The sequence below is a fragment of the Antedon mediterranea genome, chromosome 5 (assembly GCF_964355755.1).
Source record: "Antedon mediterranea chromosome 5, ecAntMedi1.1, whole genome shotgun sequence".
NCBI classification, from domain to species: Eukaryota; Metazoa; Echinodermata; class Crinoidea; order Comatulida; family Antedonidae; genus Antedon; species Antedon mediterranea.
The window spans coordinates 4,883,971-4,910,173 of NC_092674.1; the positions used below are offsets into that span (position 1 = coordinate 4,883,971).

Genomic DNA, 26,203 nt, shown 5'->3' on the forward strand with positions numbered 1-26,203 from the left:
AGGTGCGGCCACTTATAATTATGAACTGAAACAACAAAACCCCTTTCATAATGTTTTCGTTCAATTGTCTCTATATCTGGGGATCCAATAACCTGCATGGTCTCTGAAATAGAGCAACATAATTGGCCAATAGCTAGCCTCTTCGGATTTGTTGTGCTGCCTATATCGCACACACGGTAGTTTTCGAGCAGCCTTCCTATCCGAAGAGTCTATTTAAGTCCGAAACAAAAGGATGGCAGAACTATTGTACGGAAAACCCGAACAGATCTGTTTTGTACAATATGATATTGTGTAAGGTGATATGTATTAAATTGCAAGATTAAACAAAATATTTTATTTTTGTTCTGTGGTATATTATTTTTTTGGTTGTTCAAAAAACACAAAATTATGCCAGATTATGCTAAAAACGGCTAAATAATGCCGCGGCATTATGCCAGATGCCGTGGGCCTCCAAATAATGCCAAAAAGCATAATAATGCCAGAAATGGCAACTATGGCCACAGCCCAAGCAAGCTATGCCCTCATTAGCATAACCCATATGGTTGGTCACCTGTTCACTTGACACCCTTCAGTGAACACAAGCACAGTATACCTAGCTTGGATTTGGCACTTACAAATATGTTTGATAGATATCTTCTTATAACTGGTTTCCCGATGTCTTATTCGGGGTCTCTGAGTGCTTCTTTAGGCCTACCATTTTTTTTCAGTGGGAATGTATTTAACCGGAATAGTACTTTGACGGCGATGGTGGTAGGTTATTGGCTTGTTTGTTGAGGATCTTCAAGGTTTGTTTGTTTCCTGAACATTTCAATGTATGTTGTAACTATGTTTTTAGCAACCAACATTAGAGTGAGAATCAATATCATAAGGAAAAAAATGTTTCGAGAATACTATTTAAATGAGGCAATAATTAGCATAATAAAGAACAGGTATGTTTCTCATCGATAATGTTGGCTATTATTTTAGAAAGTTAGTTATCAAAGACCTATTTATAAATAAAATAACTTATTAATTATTTATTAGACCGCAAGATGATCGTTAAATCGAATGATTATAAAACTGATGAAAGGGAACCAATTTTAGAGAAAGACGGTAAGAATTTTCCTAAAGGTATTTTTGGTCAATTAGAATAAAATGTGTTGCTCAGAATAGTTACAGTGGTGTAGGCCTAGACTATGAAAATCCTCGGGTAAGCTGCTTTTAAACAATGGTTAAAACTGAATCCAGTTTGAAGGTTTTTTCTTTTGGACTTGCAAAAAGAAAGGTCGAATATAACACTAATAGGCCTAAAAAGAATAAAATAGGAACATACAATAGATGGTAAACATTTAAATTGTGTACCGAGATTAGTTCGTCATACGTTCACTGACGTGTAAACATAAATGTCCACTTCTAAAGCTTTCTCTACACTATCAAACTTTATGTGACAACAAAATGTGATGTGCCCATATATGGACACGATGATGTCATTCACTACCATATTTGGGCATACCACTACAGTATTTAGGCACATCCCACTTTTTTGCCCACTAGTTTGACAGTGTAGACAGAGCTTAACACCCATATGGACATGCACGTTCATTCAAAGAGAAACGTCTCTATTCATATTTTAAAAATTTTATATTTTGTTACAGATGCACCTCCTTTCCTGCCGATTCGTTATGTTATTGTGTTCATGTGCTTTGTGGCTATTACATTGAACTATGCTACGCGAATGAACCTAAGTGTTGCAATGTTGGCCATGGTATCAAAAGATGGCAGTAATTTAACAGCTTCTAACTTAACTACGTCATCAGATATAAGCAAATTGGTAATTATTTTGTTCCTAAAGAAATTAACGGTAGAAATACATTTGATATGACGTAGTTGTTAAAGGTATGAAAATAGTGAGCTTTTAATTCTTAACGACCTACGCATTGATTAGTGTCGTATTAGTATCACCAAAACTGTGTCGAGGAATTGCAGGGAAAAAGTACATACAACGTTCACGCATGCGCACAATGAACATGTGCCTACGTTGTCGGTCGCCGAATCTTACAAATGTTAAATGTTTTATCCTTTGTCCTCAAGCTTAACTGAAAATTGAGGAAATTCGGATTAGGCCCTCCCAGACCCACAGCAGCCAACAGTGCAGCTACCAGATCAGCACACCGGGAGAAGATCCCCTACTCTTTTTGAATAGTATACCAAGTTCTACACTATTATGTACACGGGACCAACTGTTATTCAATTCAATTCAACTTTGATTTCAGACAATTGTCCATATGGTATAATACATTACACACAAAAAATATGAAGGAGAGAGGACCAAAACTTTGTCTATTTGTATATAATGCCTCTCTCAATTTGTAGTACATGTTTGAATCAATCAACAAATATTTATATATTTAAATTAACATTCTGTTTTCGGTTTTCATTATTCTTGTAAAAATGTACGGGAATTGATCAATAATAACTTTGTAAATCGTTTTCACAGATCTTTGATTGGAGTTTTCGTACTCAACAATTTATCTTTAGTTCTTTCTATTATGGCGTGACCATTTCTCCTATTTTTGGTGGATGGATGGTTGGAGTATTTGGTGGCTCATCCATAATTCTACTGGGAATCCTGGTGACGTCTTTGATGATGTTATTGACACCAGTTGCTGCAGAAGTAGGAGTTTGGTTATTGGTAATAACTAGAATCGTTGATGGAATGGCACAGGTACATAGAATAACTAAAAAGTCACTCCTAAAATATGAATATATATTTATATGTGTCTTAAAGATGCACCCCCCCCCCCCCCTCTTTGATATAATGAAACAACTTATCCCTTATGCTTGCTTCCCACTACAGACGCAACACAACGACGTAACGCAACGTAAGCGATTGATTATTCGAACTGTCGCTTGTCATTGGTCAACCCGCTTGTGTTGCGTCTGCGTCCTTACGTCCTAGTGGGAACCAAGCTTTAGGACTTTATTATACCGTAGAACACTATACATTACCAAGGAGATATCTCCCTGATTAAACTGAAGTTATCTCTTAATTGTCTGTAGACCACAGTAATTGCTTGCTATTGTCTGACGTGAATTAAACGACCATTATTATAATTAATTGTTTGCTCCATTAATTAACATCAAAACAATGCTATTATTTAAAGTAATTAATTATTTTTTAATTTGTGATTATATTGTTCTTAAGGGTATTGCTTATCCAGCTGTGTTTAATCTCGTTACAAACTGGTCGAAATTGAACGAACGTAGTACATTTTTATCATTTTCACTATCAGGTAGATATCTGTTATACATATACTTTACATCGCTAGGTGTGGAGACATCCATTGCGTGCATACTAAATACTAACTTTATTTTGAGATCTCTATTTCTCTATTAAATATTGTTCTTGTGTTATACAGTAACTTATCTTACCAGATGTTAATACGTATTTACATTTAAAGGAATTGGTTTTGGGCCAGTATTGGCGAGTTATATATCTGCCTCACTTTGTTTAACTGATTTCTTAGGCGGATGGCCATCTACATTTTATCTATTTGGTAAGAACAACTGTCTTGGTCTATTGTTACGAAAAAAAACCCATTCAGCACCATTCAACCACCTATAACTAAAGTCTAGTAGTCTACACCGGCAAAGAAGAAATGTCTTTCCAGTGTTTGCTAGCGTGACGTCCAGTTAAAAACTTCGGAAACTGGAGAAAATAAGTCTACACTAGTAAATTTTAGTTTTCAATTAAACACGTTGTTTGCTAGTGTAGACTAAGCTTTAGAGATGAATTCCTTTAAAGAACCGTTTTCTAGAAAAGTCTGTATACCAGTGAAACCGCACACAATCATGGATGTCTCGCAAAATAAACTTATCTTGTCCGTTGAGTCTTTGTTTTCTTTTATTATAATGTCCGTCATTATTATTAGGTCTACTTGGTCTAGCGTGGTGTCTTGGCTGGTGTATTGTGGGATCGACTGACGTAAGCAGTAACAGGTGGATATCATCTATTGAAAGAGATTCGATATTATTTTCTCAAAGTGAAGAAATAAAAAATAAAAATGTAAGAAACTAAATCTATCTTTGTAATGTTCATAATTTCTCCCAGTAACTTCGAATGTCCGTCCTCGTGGGTGACGTTACCAAACCCAAAATGGTGTAAAAGTTGATCAAGACATTAAACATTAGGCCTAGGTTAATCTGAACTCAATGCTGTTTGTTTCAGGTAAAGCTATATGCAGTGCCATGGAAAGAGATTGCCAAGTCACCTGTTGTTTGGTCACTCTGCTTTTGCGCCATTGGATACAATTTCGGATTTTTTCTTCTATTAACAGATATTCCTGTATTTTTCAAATCGATTTTAGGATTTACATTGAAAATGGTAAGTATAATACGGTGTATGTATTATCATATTGTTTCAACTTGAAATGCTAAACTATAGTCCTAGTGACGTATACAAATCTCTTCTTAATTCCTCAGACTGGGTTACTAAGCACCTTACCTCATTTTGTATTCTTTATTGTTATTCTGTTTGGAGGAGTTCTTGCTGATGCCCTGGTGTCTCATAACATATTGTCTGCTATAAACACACGGAAACTATTAGGGTGTTTTGGTAAGAACACAATTTATCCACTATTATATAATGATTTATACATAATAGATAATAAATCATGATATCATGTAATATATTTTTAATTTCATAGCATAATCAATTCATACCATACTATAATGTGAAATATTCGGGACTTCACTTTGTAAATACTGTTACGTTCTTTTTGATATTTGTATATATTTGCTAGCTAGCTATATTTTGGAATGCTAGTATTTAGCTCCGTTACTGCTATTTTTATAAATAAATAATACAAAATTAGGTTTTTATTGAAAATAATACAATTAAACTATGAATATTTTCTACAATTGTCTTCTCATTCAGCTCTTGGAAGCTCATCATTTTTTCTCGTGTGCATTGGTTATGTTGTTAGCAATGCGACACTTTCTGTCATCTTAATAGTTGCTGTTTTCGGTATGTATGGCTTATTTATACCATCGATTGAGGCAGTTGCGATAGATATTGCACCTAACCATTCCGGATTAATAATTGGAATTATGGCTATATCGCACGCTTGTGGGTTCATTGCCCCGTCGATAGTAGGACTTTTAACTAGAAGTGGCGTAAGTATGATGTTTAATAATTGCAGTATTATGTTTTTAATAAAGATAATTGAAAGAAAACAGAATGTTTATAGCAAATGCCCAATAAATATATCTATAATATAAAATGCTGATAATGTACATTGGTCATGAAGATGATAGATTTTCGATTTCATGTTGTTTAACCGTCTGTCTTTCAGAACACAATTTATCAATGGAGGAAAGTGTTTTGGATGATAGCAAGTGTACAAGTACTTGGATTAGTGAGTTTTCTGATCTTTGGTACTAGTGAGGTTCAAGAATGGTCCAAATCCTCCAACCCTGAACTGGTTTCCTGTCGTGAATTAGAAGAAAGTACAGGTCAGGCAGTCAGTGAAAGATCCAGGATTTTGAAATAGAAATTCCCGAATGCTTAAAAATATTAAATGAATTGTTGAAATTAAAGAATTGTTATATTTTATTTGTTTATTCTGAGATTTAGGTTAGTTGGGACCAGATGTGGGAAGATGTGGGAGTAAAATAATAAATTATATTGAAGTAGAGAAAGAGTAAAAAAAAATAAATCTTGTCTGTAAAATGATTACGCATCAAGCGATTATTACCTTAACATAATTACAGTACTGTACTAAACCATACTAGAGATTCGCCAACAAGCGTAATGCAGTCTTTTGGTTTTCGAAGTTTGCTAGTGTAGTTCAGCAAACTACAAAAAGCTCCGAGTTTACAAATAATTGCTAGTGTCGAATTAGACTTGCCCCAAGTCTGTAGTTATTTCGAGGCTTTTCGATGTTTGTCTGAAATACACGCTCAAGTAGTATACGTATGAAACGCCATATGTGCCAAAATATTTATGTTTTTATTAATATAGTCAAAACTCTGTCTAGAATAGTGTAGACTATGCATTAACCTACACCACTAAAATGTCCACATGAGCAATAATCATCACTTTCCGCACTCATTTTTTTTAAATTGAAGTTACGGTGTTTGAAAATAAAATAGCTAACTTTTTGAATTGTAACATTGTTTGTATACAGTATTGCATAATCGTCGGTATTGCATAATCGTCGTTATGCAAATCGCAGTAATAGGGACTTTTAGACTTGAGTGAACGTAAGCAAAGATGACGTCCACATGGGTCGTAGTCGACTGTTGCTCGTCGACAGATATATATGAACGTTTTACGTTGACTCATGATGTCAGAGAGCGAACGACAAAATGCCACTGGAATGCCACGTTAGTCGGCCTGATGATAAGACATGGATAGGTTGTGAAACGTCAATGTGTTACTATTACCAAGTAAGTCCAGTTGACTAGAATTACTATTCTATAATTAGTAATACCGTTAGTAATTCACTGGGAGTCTAGAATATCTTAGATCTTAGTTTTCTAGACACCCGTGTGCACTTATTTTGGGTTTTATATAGAGAATTTCAATTTACGACAAACTAGGACAAACACCTACTTGTATAATATAATTGTGCATATAGTACGTCACTTGGACCCTAGAAAAGAAGACATTGTGTTCAACGACAATATTAAAATTGTTCCCTTTTGTTAAATCAAGGCTATGGCCTTGATTAAAATAAAGGAAATTGAACTCTTAAGCATACAATGGTTGATGTTATTGTGTGTATTTTATGAATCGTGGAGAATATATACTTTTAAAGTAGTTTTTATACTTGACTGAATACATTGACATGGACTCTTGTCCGCAAATAGGGTTTTATTAGTGGAACATTTGATGGATATAAGTGACCAACCAATTACGACTGTATAGTTCAAGCTTTTGGAATTAATAAGTTAAAATATTTTAAAATAAAACTTTTTTGTTGTTTTATTTCTTAAGGGCTTTGTTTACCCAGCTGTAATTAATCTCGTTACAAACTGGTTGAAATTGAACGAACGTAGTACATTTTTATCACTTTCGGTATCAGGTAATACTGTTGATACCTTTCTGTCATCTTAATAATTGCTGCTTTCAGTGTGTACGGATTGTACATACCATCTATCGAAGCAGTTGCGATAGATATTGCACCTAACCATTCCGTATTAATAATTGGAATTATGGCTACATCGAACGTGTCCGGATTCATTGCCCCATCGGTGGTAGGACTTTTAATTAGAAGTGGTGTAATTATGATGTTTATTAATTATTCGTGTTTTAATCAGGATAATTGATTTGGTAACCACTCGGCACAATTGAAAAAAATATAGCGAATGTACAAATATATCACGCTTGTTGCACTCATTGCCTTTCAGAACACAGTTTATTATCAATGGAGGAAAATATTTTGGATGATAGCCGGTTTAAAAGTGTTTGGATTGGTGAGTTTCTCGTCTTTGGTTCTAGTGAGGTACAAGAATGGTCCAAAACCCCTGACAGTGAACTGGTTACCTGTCTTGAGTTAGAAGAGATTAGGCCTACAGGACAGGCAGCCAGTGGTGGTACTGTAGATCCGGAAGATTGAAATAGGTCCGAAGGCTTAAATATTAAATACATTGTTGAATTTAACCAACGTTACATGGTATCTAAATTATAGATACACTACCAATCATGAACAAAGAGTTTTTTGTATTTATTTTATTTTAATTTTGAAAAGAACGTAATTAATAGTACCATGTTACTCTACACCTCTCAAATTGCCAACACTGAGCATTTTGATCAAATTGAATTGGTACGGTGGTGTAGGAGAATAAAAAAAACACTTACAGCAATACATTATAAAGTGAAACAGCAATGACTAAATTACTAGAATTTTTCTAGAATCATTTTATATTGGCCTATTGCATGTGATCATCGTTAAGCTAAAAGTTACTGCAAATCGCATTAGGCCTAATGTGTAGGTCTGCAATTCGTAATATCTTTAAAGATGTATTGTTCCCTCAAAAACATGAAAATGAAGATTAATTAAGTCAGATTTTGAACAGGTTATTTTGCAGTTATAATAAAGTAAAAGAAAAAATATGTTTTCTCATATAAAATGACAAAATAAATGGTCAAATTGGATCAACCAAAAACCCATTGGCTATTTTTTGCTTTAAATTACTGGTTTTTTTTTTCAATTAAATAGAATTTTTTTTCGATTTAATTTTTGTTCAAAGTGGATAATTATTATGTGACATTAAAATGGCATGTTAAAAAAAATTACAAATTTCTTTTTTTCAGGGGGACAATACATCTTTAAGTAGGCCTATTGGTTTTTTACAATTAATCACTAAGTGCGTATACTCAACAATAATCACAATAACAGCTATTTATTTTACATCAAAATTGACATACAATTACTGTACTTTTTGTGTACACGTTTATTCATCATATTTTGGGTTTTGTATGTTTATATTATTATGTCTTATCACAGACATTGATACTCACGAGTTCAAATGTCATATGATCATTGGTACGTACTCATTATTCACACGCGTTAGCATTCTGATTGGTACAGTACGCACGCGTTCAAATAATGATTGGTACGCGCGCCTTCAATTGATCATTTATACGCACATGTTTAAATGTTCATTGGTACGTGTGCGTATAAATGATGATGAAACACAAAAACAAATTCAATCGTTGATTGAATAATCACGTAATAGATTAAATATCATTATGACACTTAAATGGCGAAGGTTATTATATAGTTGATGTTTGCTCTTGTTTGATACTTATGAAATACCGGTACTGTAATTATGATCATTTGCAAACACACAAAATCTTTAACGTTTAAAAAATAGCAATTTTGTGCTACAAGATAACACCAAATGATTACACTTTACGAAGATAATTACCATTATTCTATAATATTCATCCATATTAATAAATATCAGTAGAAATAATACAATCTTCATAAGAGGTCATTTATAGTATACACTGATATATATTTTATGAATAAAAAAATCACATTATATCTATACAATCTACAACCATATAAGATGCAATGTTTGCTTTGATTTAACATGTATTTCTATACAATAAAATGGATTGACAATAAGACAAATTACGAAACGAAAATAATAAAAATAACTTTTATAATTCGAAATATATAGTATTTAAAAATAATATTTGTTTATATACTGTACTTAATTTTTCTAAATAATTGGCACATTCGCAGATAATTATTTACAACTGGTATTCAAGATAATAAATACAACCATTCTAAATATTAAACTAAATACAAATAGTTAAAATGTTTCCACCTTAACGTTTTACAAACAGCTGGTAAGTATAGCAAAACTACAGCTGGTCTTAAACTGAGGAACAGCACAAAACAAAAACGAAAGTGCAATTGCTGGAATTGGAGCACGGTTATATTGTCATGTCCAAACAATTGTAGTTCCACAACTGTTTAAACCTTTGAAATTTCTAGGCCTTCAAACAAATCCATATCGGAACCTAAATCTCCGGCTGGGTAATTAAAATTCCCTTCAAAATAAGATCCTGGTAAGTTTGGCATGTAGTTATCAAACTCTAGTTCATTTTCTTCCTGATAAATTACCATATCACCAATAATTTGTGTATTTGATGGGAACTGGTTATTATTGAATGAATTTGGTCGTTTAGTAGGAGTTTCTGGTAATCTTCTCCGCGTGGGACTAGACTCTGCACTGCCACCAGAAATTGTCTTTGACAGACTTTCATCGCTAATAAATACTTGTCTCCACATATGTCTATCGTCTTTCTTTTCAAGTTTTCGTATCGGTGATGGTTGTTCATCACTGAACATATACTCTTGGGAACTTGTACTGTAAAAAGATAGTCTCATTGGATTCAAATCTGACTCTGCTGACGAAAGACATTCAGTTGATTTCCGTTGACGTTTGGCGGCTTTCTGTTTCAGACGTCGTACTGGTCCACCGGGCGGCGACTCTCTTGTCATGGACATATGGCTAGCGACACTTTCTGACGGACTCATTGTCTCCGAATCTAATCTCTCTGTACTTTCTGATGGTTCTTCATTGATTGTCATAACCGCGTTTTTGTTTGAACTTAGTCGACGTGTTTTAGAATTCTTTTGCCGAGTTGGAGTAACAGTACGTTGAGGTGAATTCTGATCAGGTTGTTCCATTTGGAATTCATAGAAAGCTGGTCTGGGAGCCGCTGGTAGCTTTCGTGGAACACGACTTGTAGGACTCCTAGTATCGCTATTCGTTTTTTCCGAGTGAACAACCACTTGTGTCGATGTGGGTGTCGTTTGTCTATCCCCGTCTTTACCACTTACCAAATGAGTTTCTGGAAGTATATCTGTAATGCCACAAGTGCTCTGTGACCTCCGCTGATCTTGATTTCCAACCAACGGGTTGTCTTTCTCATGACAAAGACTTAAACTTCTTGAAATTGCAAACCCGAGTGGTGTTAGATTGCCTTCTCGGTTGACGTATGGTGCAGCGAATTGAAAGTTTGATGGTAAAGTGTTAGAAGAATCACAGCTATTGATCGAGGCTTGACGGGAATATCCAGACGGTCCTTCTCGCATGGTGTACTTGATTTGAAAGCTACTTCGACTACCATCACTGTGAAATGAATATCTGTGGTTCCTCTGACCATCAGGATTACGGTCATCGAATGAGGCGTTTATTGCACCTGTAAACGATTGGTCCTGTCCAAGAGGGTCTTTACGGCAGTCATCGCTGTCAATAGATATCAGTCGACGTGGGAAGTCATTTGAATCCAGATTCGAATGTTCTTCTTTTGCTAGATACATTTGACTCCTATCGCAGACTTTGCCATCAGGATTGCCTCTATCGTCCATGTCACTCGGTATGTCTGTTTTATATGGTCGATGCACAGGGGAGCATTTATCTTGTTCTGCTGGAATAGAAAACTCTGACTTGATTCGAGGTTTAATGTTTCGTATACACTCCAACATTAAGCCACTCTTGATGTAAATGTAAGTTACGGCAGCAACTGTTATGAAGATTACACATACACACGTGATCACTCCAGCCATCATGATGGTATTTCCGGAAAACTGGTCTGGATTCGGATTTTCATAAATATGCTCTTTCTTTGTAGCTTCAATTACGCCTTCTTTCTCTGAAAGAAAACAAAAATGTAAAACTGTAAGTAAATATGAAAAATATATTTCTATTCCTCCCAGAGAAATAATTGTATTTTTGTGGTTCATTCATTCATTCATGGCTTATTCAATCTCTGTTGGATTTAACCTTCCTCAAGTCTTAGCCAATCTTTTCTATTATTTTCTGTAGTTTCTGTGTATGTGTTTATGGCTGTTGGGTTCTCTAAAAATAGTAAACCTCATTTTGCCCTACCAGGTGATGTTACAATTTTAATTAAATTGTAAATAATTTTTAAATAGTTTTTTTTATATTATGTATTTTGTTTGTTTTATCTGTTTATGTGAACATTTGCCCTTGATGGCAGTAGAGAATAAATTGAATCGAATTCAATCCGCCACTTCCTACGTTCAGTAATATAATTTTTTTTTCTTTTAATTTTTAATTTTAAAAAAATTCACCCTACAGTGATAATTCGTCATTAGAGTTTTAAAAATAACCAACATTACATTCAACAATACCAAATTGTATGTAAATGACAAAATACTTTATCGTATAAAAGGCAATTATATAGTATATATAAAACTGTTTATTAAATGATATCAAACAAAATACATTTTGTAATAGGAAAATGACGAAAACGGTTGGCTGAGAAGCCATGAAAGTACAATTAATACAGAATGAGAGAAAGGTGAGCGGGCAAGCGACACCGAGTGAGAAAACGGTTGGCTGAGAAGCCATGAAAGTACAATTAATACAGAGTGAGAGAAAGATGAGCAGGCAAGCGACACCGAGTGAGAAAACGGTTGGCTGAGAAGCCATGAAAGTACAATTAATACAGAGTGAGAGAAAGATGAGCAGGCAAGCGACACTGAGTGAGTACGCCTACCAATGGACTACTAATGATAATGAGGTATGTGTTAATACTTGACACTGAGTGAGTACGCCTACCAATGGACTACTAATGATAATGAGGTATGTGTTAATACTTGACACTGAGTGAGTACGCCTACCAATGGACTACTAATGATAATGAGGTATGTGTTAATACTTGACACTGAGTGAGTACGCCTACCAATGGACTACTAATGATAATGAGGTATGTGTTAATACTTGAAACTGAGTGAGTACGCCTACCAATGGACTACTAATGATAATGAGGTATGTGTTAATACTTGACACTGAGTGAGTACGCCTACCAATGGACTCTACTAATGATAATGAGGTATGTGTTAATACTTGACACTGAGTGAGTACGCCTACCAATGGACTACTAATGATAATGAGGTATGTGTTAATACTTGACACTGAGTGAGTACGCCTACCAATGGACTACTAATGATAATGAGGTATGTGTTAATACTTGACACTGAGTGAGTACGCCTACCAATGGACTACTAATGATAATGAGGTATGTGTTAATACTTGACACTGAGTGAGTACGCCTACCAATGGACTACTAATGATAATGAGGTATGTGTTAATACTTGACACTGAGTGAGTACGCCTACCAATGGACTACTAATGATAATGAGGTATGTGTTAATACTTGACACTGAGTGAGTACGCCTACCAATGGACTACTAATGATAATAAGGTATGTGTTAATACTTGACACTGAGTGAGTACGCCTACCAATGGACTACTAATGATAATGAGGTATGTGTTAATACTTGACACTGGGTGAGTACGCCTACCAATGGACTACTAATGATAATGAGGTATGTGTTAATACTTGACACTGAGTGAGTACGCCTACCAATGGACTACTAATGATAATGAGGTATGTGTTAATACTTGACACTGAGTGAGTACGCCTACCAATGGACTACTAATGATAATGAGGTATGTGTTAATACTTGACACTGAGTGAGTACGCCTACCAATGGACTACTAATGATAATGAGGTATGTGTTAATACTTGACACTGAGTGAGTACGCCTACCAATGGACTACTAATGATAATGAGGTATGTGTTAATACTTGACACTGAGTGAGTACGCCTACCAATGGACTACTAATGATAATGAGGTATGTGTTAATACTTGACACTGGGTGAGTACGCCTACCAATGGACTACTAATGATAATGAGGTATGTGTTAATACTTGACACTGAGTGAGTACGCCTACCAATGGACTACTAATGATAATGAGGTATGTGTTAATACTTGACACTGAGTGAGTACGCCTACCAATGGACTACTAATGATAATGAGGTATGTGTTAATACTTGACACTGAGTGAGTACGCCTACCAATGGACTACTAATGATAATGAGGTATGTGTTAATACTTGACACTGAGTGAGTACGCCTACCAATGGACTACTAATGATAATGAGGTATGTGTTAATACTTGACACTGGGTGAGTACGCCTACCAATGGACTACTAATGATAATGAGGTATGTGTTAATACTTGACACTGAGTGAGTACGCCTACCAATGGACTACTAATGATAATGAGGTATGTGTTAATACTTGACACTGAGTGAGTACGCCTACCAATGGACTACTAATGATAATGAGGTATGTGTTAATACTTGACACTGAGTGAGTACGCCTACCAATGGACTACTAATGATAATGAGGTATGTGTTAATACTTGACACTGGGTGAGTACGCCTACCAATGGACTACTAATGATAATGAGGTATGTGTTAATACTTGACACTGAGTGAGTACGCCTACCAATGGACTACTAATGATAATGAGGTATGTGTTAATACTTGACACTGAGTGAGTACGCCTACCAATGGACTACTAATGATAATGAGGTATGTGTTAATACTTGACACTGAGTGAGTACGCCTACCAATGGACTACTAATGATAATGAGGTATGTGTTAATACTTGACACTGAGTGAGTACGCCTACCAATGGACTACTAATGATAATGAGGTATGTGTTAATACTTGACACTGAGTGAGTACGCCTACCAATGGACTACTAATGATAATGAGGTATGTGTTAATACTTGACACTGGGTGAGTACGCCTACCAATGGACTACTAATGATAATGAGGTATGTGTTAATACTTGACACTGAGTGAGTACGCCTACCAATGGACTACTAATGATAATGAGGTATGTGTTAATACTTGACACTGAGTGAGTACGCCTACCAATGGACTACTAATGATAATGAGGTATGTGTTAATACTTGACACTGAGTGAGTACGCCTACCAATGGACTACTAATGATAATGAGGTATGTGTTAATACTTGACACTGAGTGAGTACGCCTACCAATGGACTACTAATGATAATGAGGTATGTGTTAATACTTGACACTGAGTGAGTACGCCTACCAATGGACTACTAATGATAATGAGGTATGTGTTAATACTTGACACTGAGTGAGTACGCCTACCAATGGACTACTAATGATAATGAGGTATGTGTTAATACTTGACACTGGGTGAGTACGCCTACCAATGGACTACTAATGATAATGAGGTATGTGTTAATACTTGACACTGGGTGAGTACGCCTACCAATGGACTACTAATGATAATGAGGTATGTGTTAATACTTGACACTGAGTGAGTACGCCTACCAATGGACTACTAATGATAATGAGGTATGTGTTAATACTTGACACTGAGTGAGTACGCCTACCAATGGACTACTAATGATAATGAGGTATGTGTTAATACTTGACACTGAGTGAGTACGCCTACCAATGGACTACTAATGATAATGAGGTATGTGTTAATACTTGACACTGAGTGAGTACGCCTACCAATGGACTACTAATGATAATGAGGTATGTGTTAATACTTGACACTGAGTGAGTACGCCTACCAATGGACTACTAATGATAATGAGGTATGTGTTAATCCTTGAATTTTCTTTGATGCACAATTACAACTTTCATGTAGGCCATGTTTCCGCAGCCAAAAATTAACCGATAATTAGCCGATAATTAACCGATAAACTGCCTGTGGAAACGGTGTTTAACCGATTCAGCTCGAAAAAAATAACCGATAATTATATCATTCAAATTATTGGATAAATGCGATCATTTTAACCTTTGACCTGTAGGACAAATTGTTGCGTTGTGATTGGTCATTTGGTTGTTTTAATAATAATAAACTGATCATGCGCACTTTATTGGTTAAAAAATAACTTTGTTTTGGCTGCGGAAATTTATTTGACAAAGATAACACACATTCATTTATAGCGCCACCTACATTGAAATTACTTTTAGCCCCAAGTGCCATAACAAATAATGGTGATGTTAGATGGGAATATTATATTCAGAAAGGATATTAGCACAAATTAGTAGTCTACATCTTTGGATATCAATATCTTACCCAGAGCATTACGTATAGTACTTAAGTTCGGTATTGAGTTATTAAAGCGAAAAAAGACTCTTGATTATAGATTTATATTAACCAATTAGTCGAGAATGGTATTTATTAATTGAGAGTAAAAACGACAAATGATGTAACTTAAGCTCTGTCTACACTATCAAACTAGTTTGATAAAAAAAAGTGTGATGTACCCAAATATTGTGGTGATATGACCAAGTATGGTAGTGATATGACATCATCATGTCCATATATGGGCACATCATATTTTTTTGTCACATAAAGTTTGATAGTGTAGAAATAGCTTTAAATCAGTACAAAATTTGGAAGATTCATATGAATAATGAGCGTATAATATTATTTACGTCACTAGTATGGTCTTTAAACAATACATTAGTTTTTCAATATTGCAAAGGTAGATACATTGTTTCAATCGATTTTTAAACACATTTTTTTAATCGATTTTAAAACATATTTTTTAATCGACTTTAAAACACATTTTTATATCTGAATTATTCTTTTTAATAAAAAGAAAGGATTGTTTTTAAACATTTGAATGCATGAACAATACGGGTGGGGTCATGACATTATCACAGTTTACGACATTAGCAAGTGTTTATGATGTAGAAAACCAAAGGTATTAGCTTTAAAGAGCGCATGGGGACATATTATATTTATAATACCATATTACATTACAAGAATACATACATATACATATTATGATTGTGTTTTAAGGAACTAAAAATGTCAATTCGTCGTATGAAATGGTGCGTAGGCCATAAAGATATAAATGTTGGCATCTAGTCGTCATTGCCCCAACGTGTTAAAACATTAAATTTCTTTTTAAATTCGCCTTAATTAAAAGCGCCAAAAGTGGAGTAATGTAGTAATTATAGCTAGCAGTACTCCATTAGATATATGTTGTACGGAAACATCTCAAGATTATACTTATAATAAAAATGGTCTTCCTAATACTTGGATCCCACTTAAAGGCGCAATGCAATAAGTTATAGATTATTCGAACTGTCGATTGTCATTGGTCAACTCGCGCGCGCGCGTTCACCGGTGGCGTGTTGCGTCGCTGTTGGGAACCGAACTTTAACACGCATTACTAAACATTACAATACATTAAAATAAGAAAACAAACAAAAATACATAATTTACTTACTTGTTGAATTAAATGTCGCTAGGAATCCATGCCTGTAGCTATTCGAGCGATATATCTTATACTCTAAGAACATCACATCCCCAGTTGACACGACTGGAATCGGTCGACGCGTTCCCGTTACGAATAATAAAATAGGTGCGTCAACATCATCACCGTCCCGTATCCTTAGGTACTCCTGATAACGGCCACTGGAAGATAGGTCAAACGAATTGAACGTGATGTTGACGCGATATCCATGGTTTACACGTATTATCCAGGTTGCGCGAGAATGACAGTCTTTCTCGTACGCATCGATGATACCAGAAGGACTCTCCACTAAACAACCACATCCACACGTGTTATACGTTTTTGGTAGTTGATTATTCCCTGAAACTAAACAGAAAATAATTGGTGAATATAATTATTGATAAGTCTACAAAGCACTTTCATCCACAGTAGCGACTGTATGGAAAACAAACAATGGAAACTCCTATCCAAGATTAATAAACAACTTGCTTAAACTACTGTATATGGCATCAGACGATGATAATACTGTACTTCAAAATAGCATATAATAAACACTTTTAATTAAACAATTATTAATATCCAAACAAAAAACAACGATTATTTTGTATTAGTAAAAAACATATCTAATTTTGAAGAAAATGAGATATAATTTATTTTATAGTACTGGTATGACAATATTAAATTAAGAATGTATAGTATAAATGTTTATAGTTGATGAGTGGTATGACACAATCATTTTTACATTTGACTCTATTTTTTGTATTTTAAGATAATGATGTCAGAAACGTATTTTGTAGGCTTATTTACATTGTTCTATATAATCATCGAACTAGTATCTCAGCACTTTCACTTAATCTACAACAGTCATAACTATTCCATCGCTATACAGAATCATCGGTATGTCGGTTTTAATTATGTACCATATTGCTTGTAATTATTGTGCGCGTAGTAGATTAGATGGATACGTACGCGCATTTCATTATCCCTGACAGACACGTCGTAGCAGTGCTTCATTTGTCGTTTCAACGTGTTTAAATGGCTTATTCGCTAATGCAAAAACCTCCATAATGTCTTCATTATTCAATTTGTATTACTCCAGAAAGGTTAGAAAAACAACTATGAGGTCATTTAGATTTACTTACTCACTCAGAACATCACATATTTTCTGTGGAAACTCGAGATTATGGAAATAGACGTTATTAAGTTTATTTTGCCTTATTTGCATACCAGATGCTCTAATTACTGTTTTTACGTCCTTTTTCTTATTAAAATAACTTATTTAAACCAAATTATGAATTCAAACGGCAATAAACTAATTAATAAGATCATTAGAGAGTTGTATTGAGGAGAGTATTATTTATAAATCTTTTTGAAAATAAAAACATTGTACAAACCAAAACGTAAGAAATATTTTGATTTGTTGCGCTGGAAATAAAGATTTGATTTGATTTTATTCGGTTTCAACATAAGATTACAAGACAATGTGAATGCAAAAGAAATTACAACCAAATACATTAAATTGGAAACCAATGATAGCCTATATAGTCGAAAGAAAAATCAACTTAATTCTAATGGGTCAAATCAAGCACGCAACATTTTATTATAAATTTATAACGACTCTCTTTTTTTTTAGGAAATAATGTAATTCTTTCTCTTTTTAGTAAGTAATCAGATGATTAATAAGAAAACATAGAGAGTTTTCACAAGTAGATTAAATTCGATTTCTAAGAAGATATGAGTTTTAGATTAACCATTGGCACTTGATAAACCTGAGTATAAAGTATAATTATGTACGAATAATGCCAACAAGTAGATGCAAGTTCAATTTTGAATTTCTTCGAGGCATGTATACAATTTCGACAACATTATTTCAAAGTGACAATACTTGAGGGTATGTTGTTGTGAGTCACGTATTTAGTTAATAGAATGCAAATGAATACACGTACTATCGCCCGAATTCACGACGTATACTTCCAATTCAAAATAAGTATACAAAGTTTGACGAAACCGATGCACCATTATACTGTACACAACCCATTCTGCAGCTGTCACTAGATACATCTTAACTGACTATCGCAAGTCACTGAGATAGGTGTATTAGCGGTATCGTTTCTGCTGACTACACATAGGCTAGAGACATATTATTTAGAAAGAGATGTAGGCCTACGTTAATAACTTAGATTGTAGGTGTTATGTCGCTAGAGACGATACCATAAGAAGGGAATGTCATTGTGGTCTTTATTGGTTTCCCAAGTTCCATTCTTACCTGTAGGGCAGATGAATAAGTTACACTCCTCAGTTTTGACGTAATCACCATTGCACAGAGCACCACCATTTTTAGGAACTGGGTTCTCACAGCCACGCGTTCTATGACGACTTCCACCACTACAGCTAGCAGTACAGGCACTCCACTCACCCCATTCAGACCAACCACCAGCTATTGCTATTTTAAGAAAAATATAAATTGATTTACATTATTACTACTGTATATTGACAAATAATAATAACATTTACAGGCAATACTACTTAGCAAAACATCATACAGAGAAATATAAGTTTAAGACAGCTATATCACCCTATTGTGCAGTGTCACTAGGTAAATCTTAACGGACTACTGACATATTGCTTAATACACCTAGACTCGTATCTAGATGACTATCAATAGTCAGTTAATGTCTACCTAGTGACAGCTGCAGAACCATGTGGCTAAATTTTACATTATATTTTTATGCAGTATTCGAATATTGCGATTGTGTGGAAGGGGGAAAAGTCATAGCTGCGATTTTTTACGCTTCCATTTAAATAGAATGTTAAACCAGAAATCAGACAGAATACTGAGTAAGCAAGTTAATTAAAACTGACATTGATTTATCATTCTTTATTCCTAATTGATATACACTAGGTAATTTAAATCACGCTGTATCTCTCTATATGTCAACATAAAGAGAACGTGCGATGTGTTATCATAACCAATTTGATTTATAATATCCTTTGAGTGTTCTAATGGACGATTGGCGCCCGTATTGCAGCCGCAAATGTATGCGTGACGCGCGCGTACAAATGCCGTTCATTCTTATCAACATTTGAACGCGCGCGTTTTTTTGTTGTTGTATCTTCATCACCACGTGGTACTGTTAATATACAGTAATCTGTAAACAAACCTACTCAGAGTATTCGAATAATTCATGTACAGTAGTAAGATTAGGCGGTATTTGATATGTTTAATTGAAATTTAAGTAAGTAGGCCTAAAATAATAGAAGTTCACTCACCGATATCCGACGAATAAAAGGGGACGCACATGCGTGCTTGTTCGTGTACCGAACCAGTTCTCGTTACACTTACATAGAAAAAACAATATCCCAGATGAGTAGGAACAGACTTAGCTTGTTGGGCACCTGGTTCATAAAAATTAGAACAAGCTATTTTGTTATCATACTCATTGTTAGGCGTGTCAACCTCTAATATATACGCTAGACTGCCAATAGGTCCGGCCTCGGCAGAATAGCTTGTCTGGCCGTAAACTCGAATTTTATCATTTGATTTTCCACAATAAGGAGCTTGATGGTTAACGGATAACGACTGGTTTTTCGAGCACTCTGATATACTCGGTGATGGCACAGTAACGCTATAGTTAGGGTTCCATAATACATTCATAAAATCACTAGATCCTAATACAGTACCACTCTTAGTTGTAACAAGAAATATATAATATCCAGCAGTATCTAAATATTCGCAGTCCAATGTCACTGTTGAATGTCCTTCTTGATAATCAATCGATTGCGAATATACTTCGATTTGGTCGGATTTATGATCGTTGTATTTCCGATATCTGGCAATAAAAAGTAGCTCATGTTGATTGTGTTGACAAAGGCCATTGTTAAACTTCATATAGAGTGATATTCCGACAGGGCCGTCAAGAGTTTGCAATTGTGTTGAAGGTCGAACAACCTCCAAAAATGGAGGTTCCACGGTGAGGATGTCGCTTTGGGCTAACGTCGTTTCATTGTCATCCAGCACTTGAACAATCAGCCTACTTGTGTTGGTAAACATACTGCATGGGTATATAACTACCCCTGCTTGAGATGACACGTGATTGCGATGCAATGATCGATTCGTATCAATATCAATCAATTCCAAAATTGCGTCTGATTTATTTCCACTGTTTTCCACCAATGTATAGTTGACTGAAATGTTTACATTACTAAAGGCCATGTGTGTTGTAGGGGCCTGTACAAGATAAGTTCCATGGCAGAAACAAACTAAAATGAAATGGAAAATGATATTACAAAAAGTCAAAAAAAGCTCTGTGTACACTATTAAAATAGTTTGAAAAAAAATGCTAGTGATATACCCAAATATGGTAGTGATATGAAATTATCATTTCCATATATGGGCACATCATATTTTTGTTGTCACATAAAGTTTGATAGTGTAGACAGAGCTAAGGTCATGCATTGATGACAGCCTGTATATCTGTTTTGTAAATATATAGTAGGCCTAGTATACGGTTTAACATTTTACGTAACAAGGTTACGCATATAAAATAAAGCTTGGTTCCTAGGACGCAGCGCAATGACGTAAGCATTTTAACCAATCAAGCGACGTATTTAGTTCATGGATTTAGCTAAAAAATGACGCTTTTGAAAACTATTATCCAAATCTGTCACTTGTCAAGCAAAATTTAAATTGTTTTTAAAATGTTCTTGCTTATTATCTGAACAAATAGGTCAGTACAATTGGGTCATTTAATTACGTGGTTGAATTTGGACCTTCATTGATTCCTGTGCTTAGATCTATCTCTCACATTACTCTGATCAACAAAAGAACTTGTTTACTATATGGGATTTATTTCACGGAATGCCCGGTGGTGACCCTCTAGCCTCGGTATCATTTAACCGGAAAATCAAAAGTTAAAAAGAAGGTTATGTATGATGAAAAGCGGCTGTGTCGACTCAATTGTACATTAAAAGCCCACTTAAAAGGGTGTAACTTAACATTTATTTGCTTGCTCTTTTAAATAGCTGACCGCAGAAATTGGCTATATTAAATTACTGGCAAAAATGCGATGAACTTGGATAGAAATTAAATGATATGTTTGCCATTCTATTATAAAGTATACCACCATAGTAATAAATAGTATACGATATAGATTTTAGAAAAGATATGACTCTAATGTATTATAATAGAATATATAGAAATATATACAGTTGTAATTTCTTGATATGGATGACTTGTCTTCCGATATAAAAGAAATTTAAATTGTTTGACAACCTTATGGTTATTCTATAAGTGAATTTAGGTTTGTCATTTAGGTTATAGTCATTATTTTGTAGAGAATAAATAGGAAATAATGAATAAAAAGTAAATTACAAATTAAATTTGAAAGTATTATCAAATTATCTCATCTAAATTCAAAAAGAACTGTTCAAATGACAACAGTTTTATTGGTTTAGAGACCTGCACTACGGGGTGCAATTCGAGACACTATTATGGCAACATAAATTGCAATGTTCCGGTCGGCGTCCCGTATACAAAGGTGAGATTAACACAAGTGTACGCCCAACGCATTTTTGAAAAAAATATTTGTATGAGATCATGTGGTAATATATATGTATAAACATTTAAAACAGATTTTTTACTAGGTTTAACAATTCATGAAAGGAAGTTAACTTTGAAATGTAGGCCTAATCATTATTGATATATTCATCGACTATTATATACCAAATACAAAGTTACCGATATTTTGCTTTAAATTGTATATGTTCTTATCCTACGATTTAATATTCAGTAAAACAAACCTGAATCAACACTTATGATAATAGCATGTTTAATGTGACAAAACTAAATAAATCTTGCGATTAGTATTCAATGGATGAAACACCCTTGCTATTGAGCCGCCTCGGGACATAGAAGCAACCCATGGAATGATCACATATGAATAGATTACGTGCTATAATGTCAGAATAAATCACATACTTCGAGTTTAAATCAAATAATATGGAAGTGTCTATTTGAGACATCACAAACTATGCAATACCAATCCTTTAATAACATCTGCGCATGCCCGAGATCAATCAGTGCTAGTCTTCCATCCCGATGTTTCGCGGAGGTTATACAACACCGCTTTTTTTTTCCTTTTCTACACATGTATGTGCGAATGGTCATCCGCAATTCATATGCAAAAAAAAACATTAAGGTCGTTGTATACTGTATAATCATTACATTATACTTACTTAATGAAACAAAAATTAAGATGATCAAAATCCATCTCGTGTCTTTCTCCATCGGATCTCTACCGCGTCGTTACTATGGCAACAATTAATACCTGTCTCATTGTATTATCGGTAACTAGCGCATCAACATACTGCAAAGATAATATACCTACAAAATAAGAATAACATAGTTATGAAGTTATGAGATGATGTTGAGTTAACGCAAATCAATGATGTATGCCTATAATGCCTTCTGCATCAACCTAGTGCAATTGATAATATACCTACAAAATAAGAGTAACATATATATATATATATATATATATATATATATATATATATATATATATATATATATATATATATATATATATATATATATATATATATAGTTATGACGTTATAAGACAGTGTGGATTTAACTCAACAATGATGTATGAAACGCTTATAATGCCTTCTGCTGCTTAATTTTGGTCTAATAATCAGCTTTATTACCGTATTTATACTAACTATACAGCATTATTTACTACGGTTGACGTTGTTGTCAATAGTTGAAACTTCAAAATAAAAGGCAATCAGGGCATTCCGTATTCTCATTCTATCGTGTTAAACTGAACAAAATTATTTCGCTTAATGAAACAATCCCATCATTTTCGACACCATAATAAATAAATCTGACAAAAGCCCATAATTCGACACATATATTATTTGTAAACCTCGTGGCATATGTGTGATTAATGTTTTACCTTATGATATCTGATGACGGTGTTTTAATGATCAATCACCACGGTTACATGGCTATACCTATATGGCTTCCAAGAATAAATAATGTAGAACTATATAAATCCTTAGGCCTAAGAATCGTGTAGTATTAAATGCTCCTTGAAAATGGGTTACGTGCCTGTTGAATCCGGTAGGCCTAGGCCTCTATAAAAGTAGACTTCAATAGACTAGACGACCTACTAAAACGTTTTGATCCTTGTTCAATAAATTTAAACCCTACTTCAAAAGTCACTCCCACAAACGTACCGTATTTATAGTAGTTTAGTTTATATACAATTTCACTCATATACTCAACTATCTCTATCAATAATTCGCTTGTACAAATTTGGATATGTTTTTCATTGATAATTTTTGGATGGCGTCGAATCTGTCTCGTGTGGAAAGTTTATTTTTTAGTCCGTGTTTCCAAAACAAAGCGTAACCAGGCCAGTAATAAATACCTGAACCCACTTTTCAGTTTGTATATAATCATCTATGCCATAGACTATACCTCTTTAATTTAAACAATTTATTACCTCATAAATAATGAATAAAGGTATGAGATCAGTCTAGAGTCAAAAGTATCTTATGTTAAACCTGAATAATTTAACTCTTAACAAAAATATTACGATCATATCCATGACTCCAAAAACTGGTTCGTTCTTTTGTACTTCACCAAAATATTAGGTTGCCGCTTATTCATTTTGGATGAATTTTCTACATGAGAGTGGGGGTGGTAGACCAGCTATCCCCCAGGGTCCGGCACATTCCATTACTAACAGTCACATTTACCAACCATAATCGTTGATAATGCGAATAACATGTTGAAGTTTGAGGTGAATTGTTTGATATTTTATTATAGTCCCATGTGATATTAACATTGCATCTATAGTTAGAAACTAATTTGAATCGACCTACTGCATGTTTGTTTAGCCTAATAATATGTGATTCGTTGAAGTATAGTTCATTCTCTTTATTAAAACCACTTTAGTTTTTCCAATTTCTTAAAATATTTGTTGGGAACTATTTTTAGGGGTTTCTCTTTTCTCTCTCTGCTTTTTGTGTTGTTTGCTTTTGTGTTTTTGCAATTTCACCATTGTGTTCATAAATTATGGTAATTGTTTTCCAGTATTCTCTATATTTATTGAATGTAATTCATTGTAATTTATTTAGAAATAAGTCGGTGTATTGTATTTTTCAATTCAAATGTACAGTGTGTTGTGATGATGATAATCAATTGCATGTTACTCTGTAACTCAATAATATGTTTTAATATCACTTGAGGTCGAGTGTACTTGAACTTTGACATGCCTCTCGTATAATGTGGTGTCACCCACTTCAGACATTTAGCAGTCCATAACATAAGAATACATGTACTTCAATGTAATCGTAAAATATTAGTAATGCTAGTAAGAAAATCACAGCGATGGCATATGATTTATGAACTATTATCAATCACTGACTATTGCTGTCCACACTGGTACTGACCATGTAAGCACCTGTTCAGACGAATAAAATGATGACACGTTTGTTGCCTTGGCAATTAACGCTAATGTTATACTCAATTTTAACATAATGTTTGTCATCTTACTTAACGACCAACATTTAAAAAAATTAACATAAAATTAAAAAAATATAAAATATAGGCCTACACACAAAAAATAATTTATTGTATTGTAGGCCTACATTTCGTTCACATTTTTTCGGTTACTGTGTAGTACTATTAGCTACGGTATATGGACATATCACAATACACTCCATATTATTATTATTGTTTTAATGTTAACAAATTGGCCATTTATTCAGATATAACACAAAAAATGCATCATTTTTAGATATAAACTATAACAAATCATTCATATTCTTAGAAGGAAACAATTCAGTTTATTGTATTACAAATTTCATTACATCAGCCAAGTAGGCTTTACTATGGCCTACCACAGGATACTGATGACTCCTTAAGTGGAGTATATATTACCATGGAGGTATACAAAAAGATACCTCCATGATATTACAGATACTGTTGTGGAACATGAGAGAGATAGTCATGACTAAAAAAGCACTTTATTTACACGAGCAAACAAAATTACAATTGGTAAACTTGGTGTGTGCAAGGCAAATAAAGTGACCATCACTTAAAGCTGAGATTCTAAAATAAACTGTACAACAATAAGACGGTCTTATAGTCTTATATTGAGGCCTAATATGTAAAAACACATCGTTTTTACCCACGGTACGGCTGGAATTATTAATATCTCTCTTTAATCTAGTTAGCTGACCTTCTTTTATTGTAGTCCTACAACACGTTATAATTGTAATTTCCAAAATCAATACACAATATACAATTATAATCGTATTTCTGTGGCTTTACTTCCGTTAACATTTCCAGCTTCTTATGAGGATTAACCCTTCTTGTACAACTCTGTCATTACGTCATCTTTGGCTATAACTTTTAAGTGTGCCACCAACCCCCGCCAATATCGGTTTGATAGACCTACTATACTACCTCACTCATCCTTACCTTAATGGCTGCTTCTTATTCTGGTCCTTACGGAAACTGAATTTTACATCTTGCTAAATTAAAAACACAGTATACGC

General features: G+C 34.2%; 2 protein-coding genes and 1 long non-coding RNA gene across 3 annotated transcripts; 2 read left to right on the forward strand and 1 right to left on the reverse strand.

Moving 5' to 3' along the window:
* Positions 1 to 2,460: 2,460 nt before the first annotated feature.
* Positions 2,461 to 4,094, forward strand: LOC140048556 (sialin-like). The gene is made up of 4 exons (XM_072093297.1): positions 2,461 to 2,704; positions 3,185 to 3,272; positions 3,441 to 3,536; positions 3,912 to 4,094. Exons 1-4 carry the CDS (start codon positions 2,564 to 2,566, stop codon positions 4,055 to 4,057), a joined length of 471 nt encoding a protein of 156 aa, XP_071949398.1. The 5' UTR covers positions 2,461 to 2,563; the 3' UTR covers positions 4,058 to 4,094.
* A 371-nt stretch (positions 4,095 to 4,465) lies between these two features.
* On the forward strand, positions 4,466 to 6,079 carry LOC140049959 (uncharacterized). Its single transcript, XR_011845334.1, has 3 exons — positions 4,466 to 4,594; positions 4,916 to 5,154; positions 5,334 to 6,079. It is a non-coding gene; the product is annotated as an uncharacterized lncRNA (long non-coding RNA).
* Positions 6,080 to 7,375: 1,296 nt separating this feature from the next.
* Positions 7,376 to 26,138, reverse strand: LOC140049324 (uncharacterized). Its single transcript, XM_072094193.1, has 6 exons — positions 26,127 to 26,138; positions 22,865 to 22,995; positions 19,901 to 20,890; positions 18,897 to 19,073; positions 16,625 to 16,996; positions 7,376 to 11,161 (listed from the first exon to the last, which is right to left on the reverse strand). Exons 2-6 carry the CDS (start codon positions 22,914 to 22,916, stop codon positions 9,474 to 9,476), a joined length of 3,279 nt encoding a protein of 1,092 aa, XP_071950294.1. The 5' UTR covers positions 22,917 to 22,995; positions 26,127 to 26,138; the 3' UTR covers positions 7,376 to 9,473.
* Positions 26,139 to 26,203: the final 65 nt, after the last annotated feature.

Excerpts from the sequence above, each read along its gene's own strand:
- LOC140048556 (XM_072093297.1), top strand. The coding sequence starts at position 2,564 with ATGGTTGGAGTATTTGGTGGCTCATCCATAATTCTACTGGGAATCCTG. Across the intron at positions 2,705-3,184 it reads TCGTTGATGGAATGGCACAG|GGTATTGCTTATCCAGCTGT; the intron begins GTACATAGAATA and ends ATTGTTCTTAAG. Across the intron at positions 3,273-3,440 it reads TTTATCATTTTCACTATCAG|GAATTGGTTTTGGGCCAGTA; the intron begins GTAGATATCTGT and ends TTACATTTAAAG.
- LOC140049324 (XM_072094193.1), bottom strand. The coding sequence starts at position 22,916 with ATGGAGAAAGACACGAGATGGATTTTGATCATCTTAATTTTTGTTTCA. Across the intron at positions 19,074-19,900 it reads CTTTTATTCGTCGGATATCG|CAATAGCTGGTGGTTGGTCT; the intron begins GTGAGTGAACTT and ends TTCTTAAAATAG. Across the intron at positions 16,997-18,896 it reads CTTATTCATCTGCCCTACAG|TTTCAGGGAATAATCAACTA; the intron begins GTAAGAATGGAA and ends TTTTCTGTTTAG.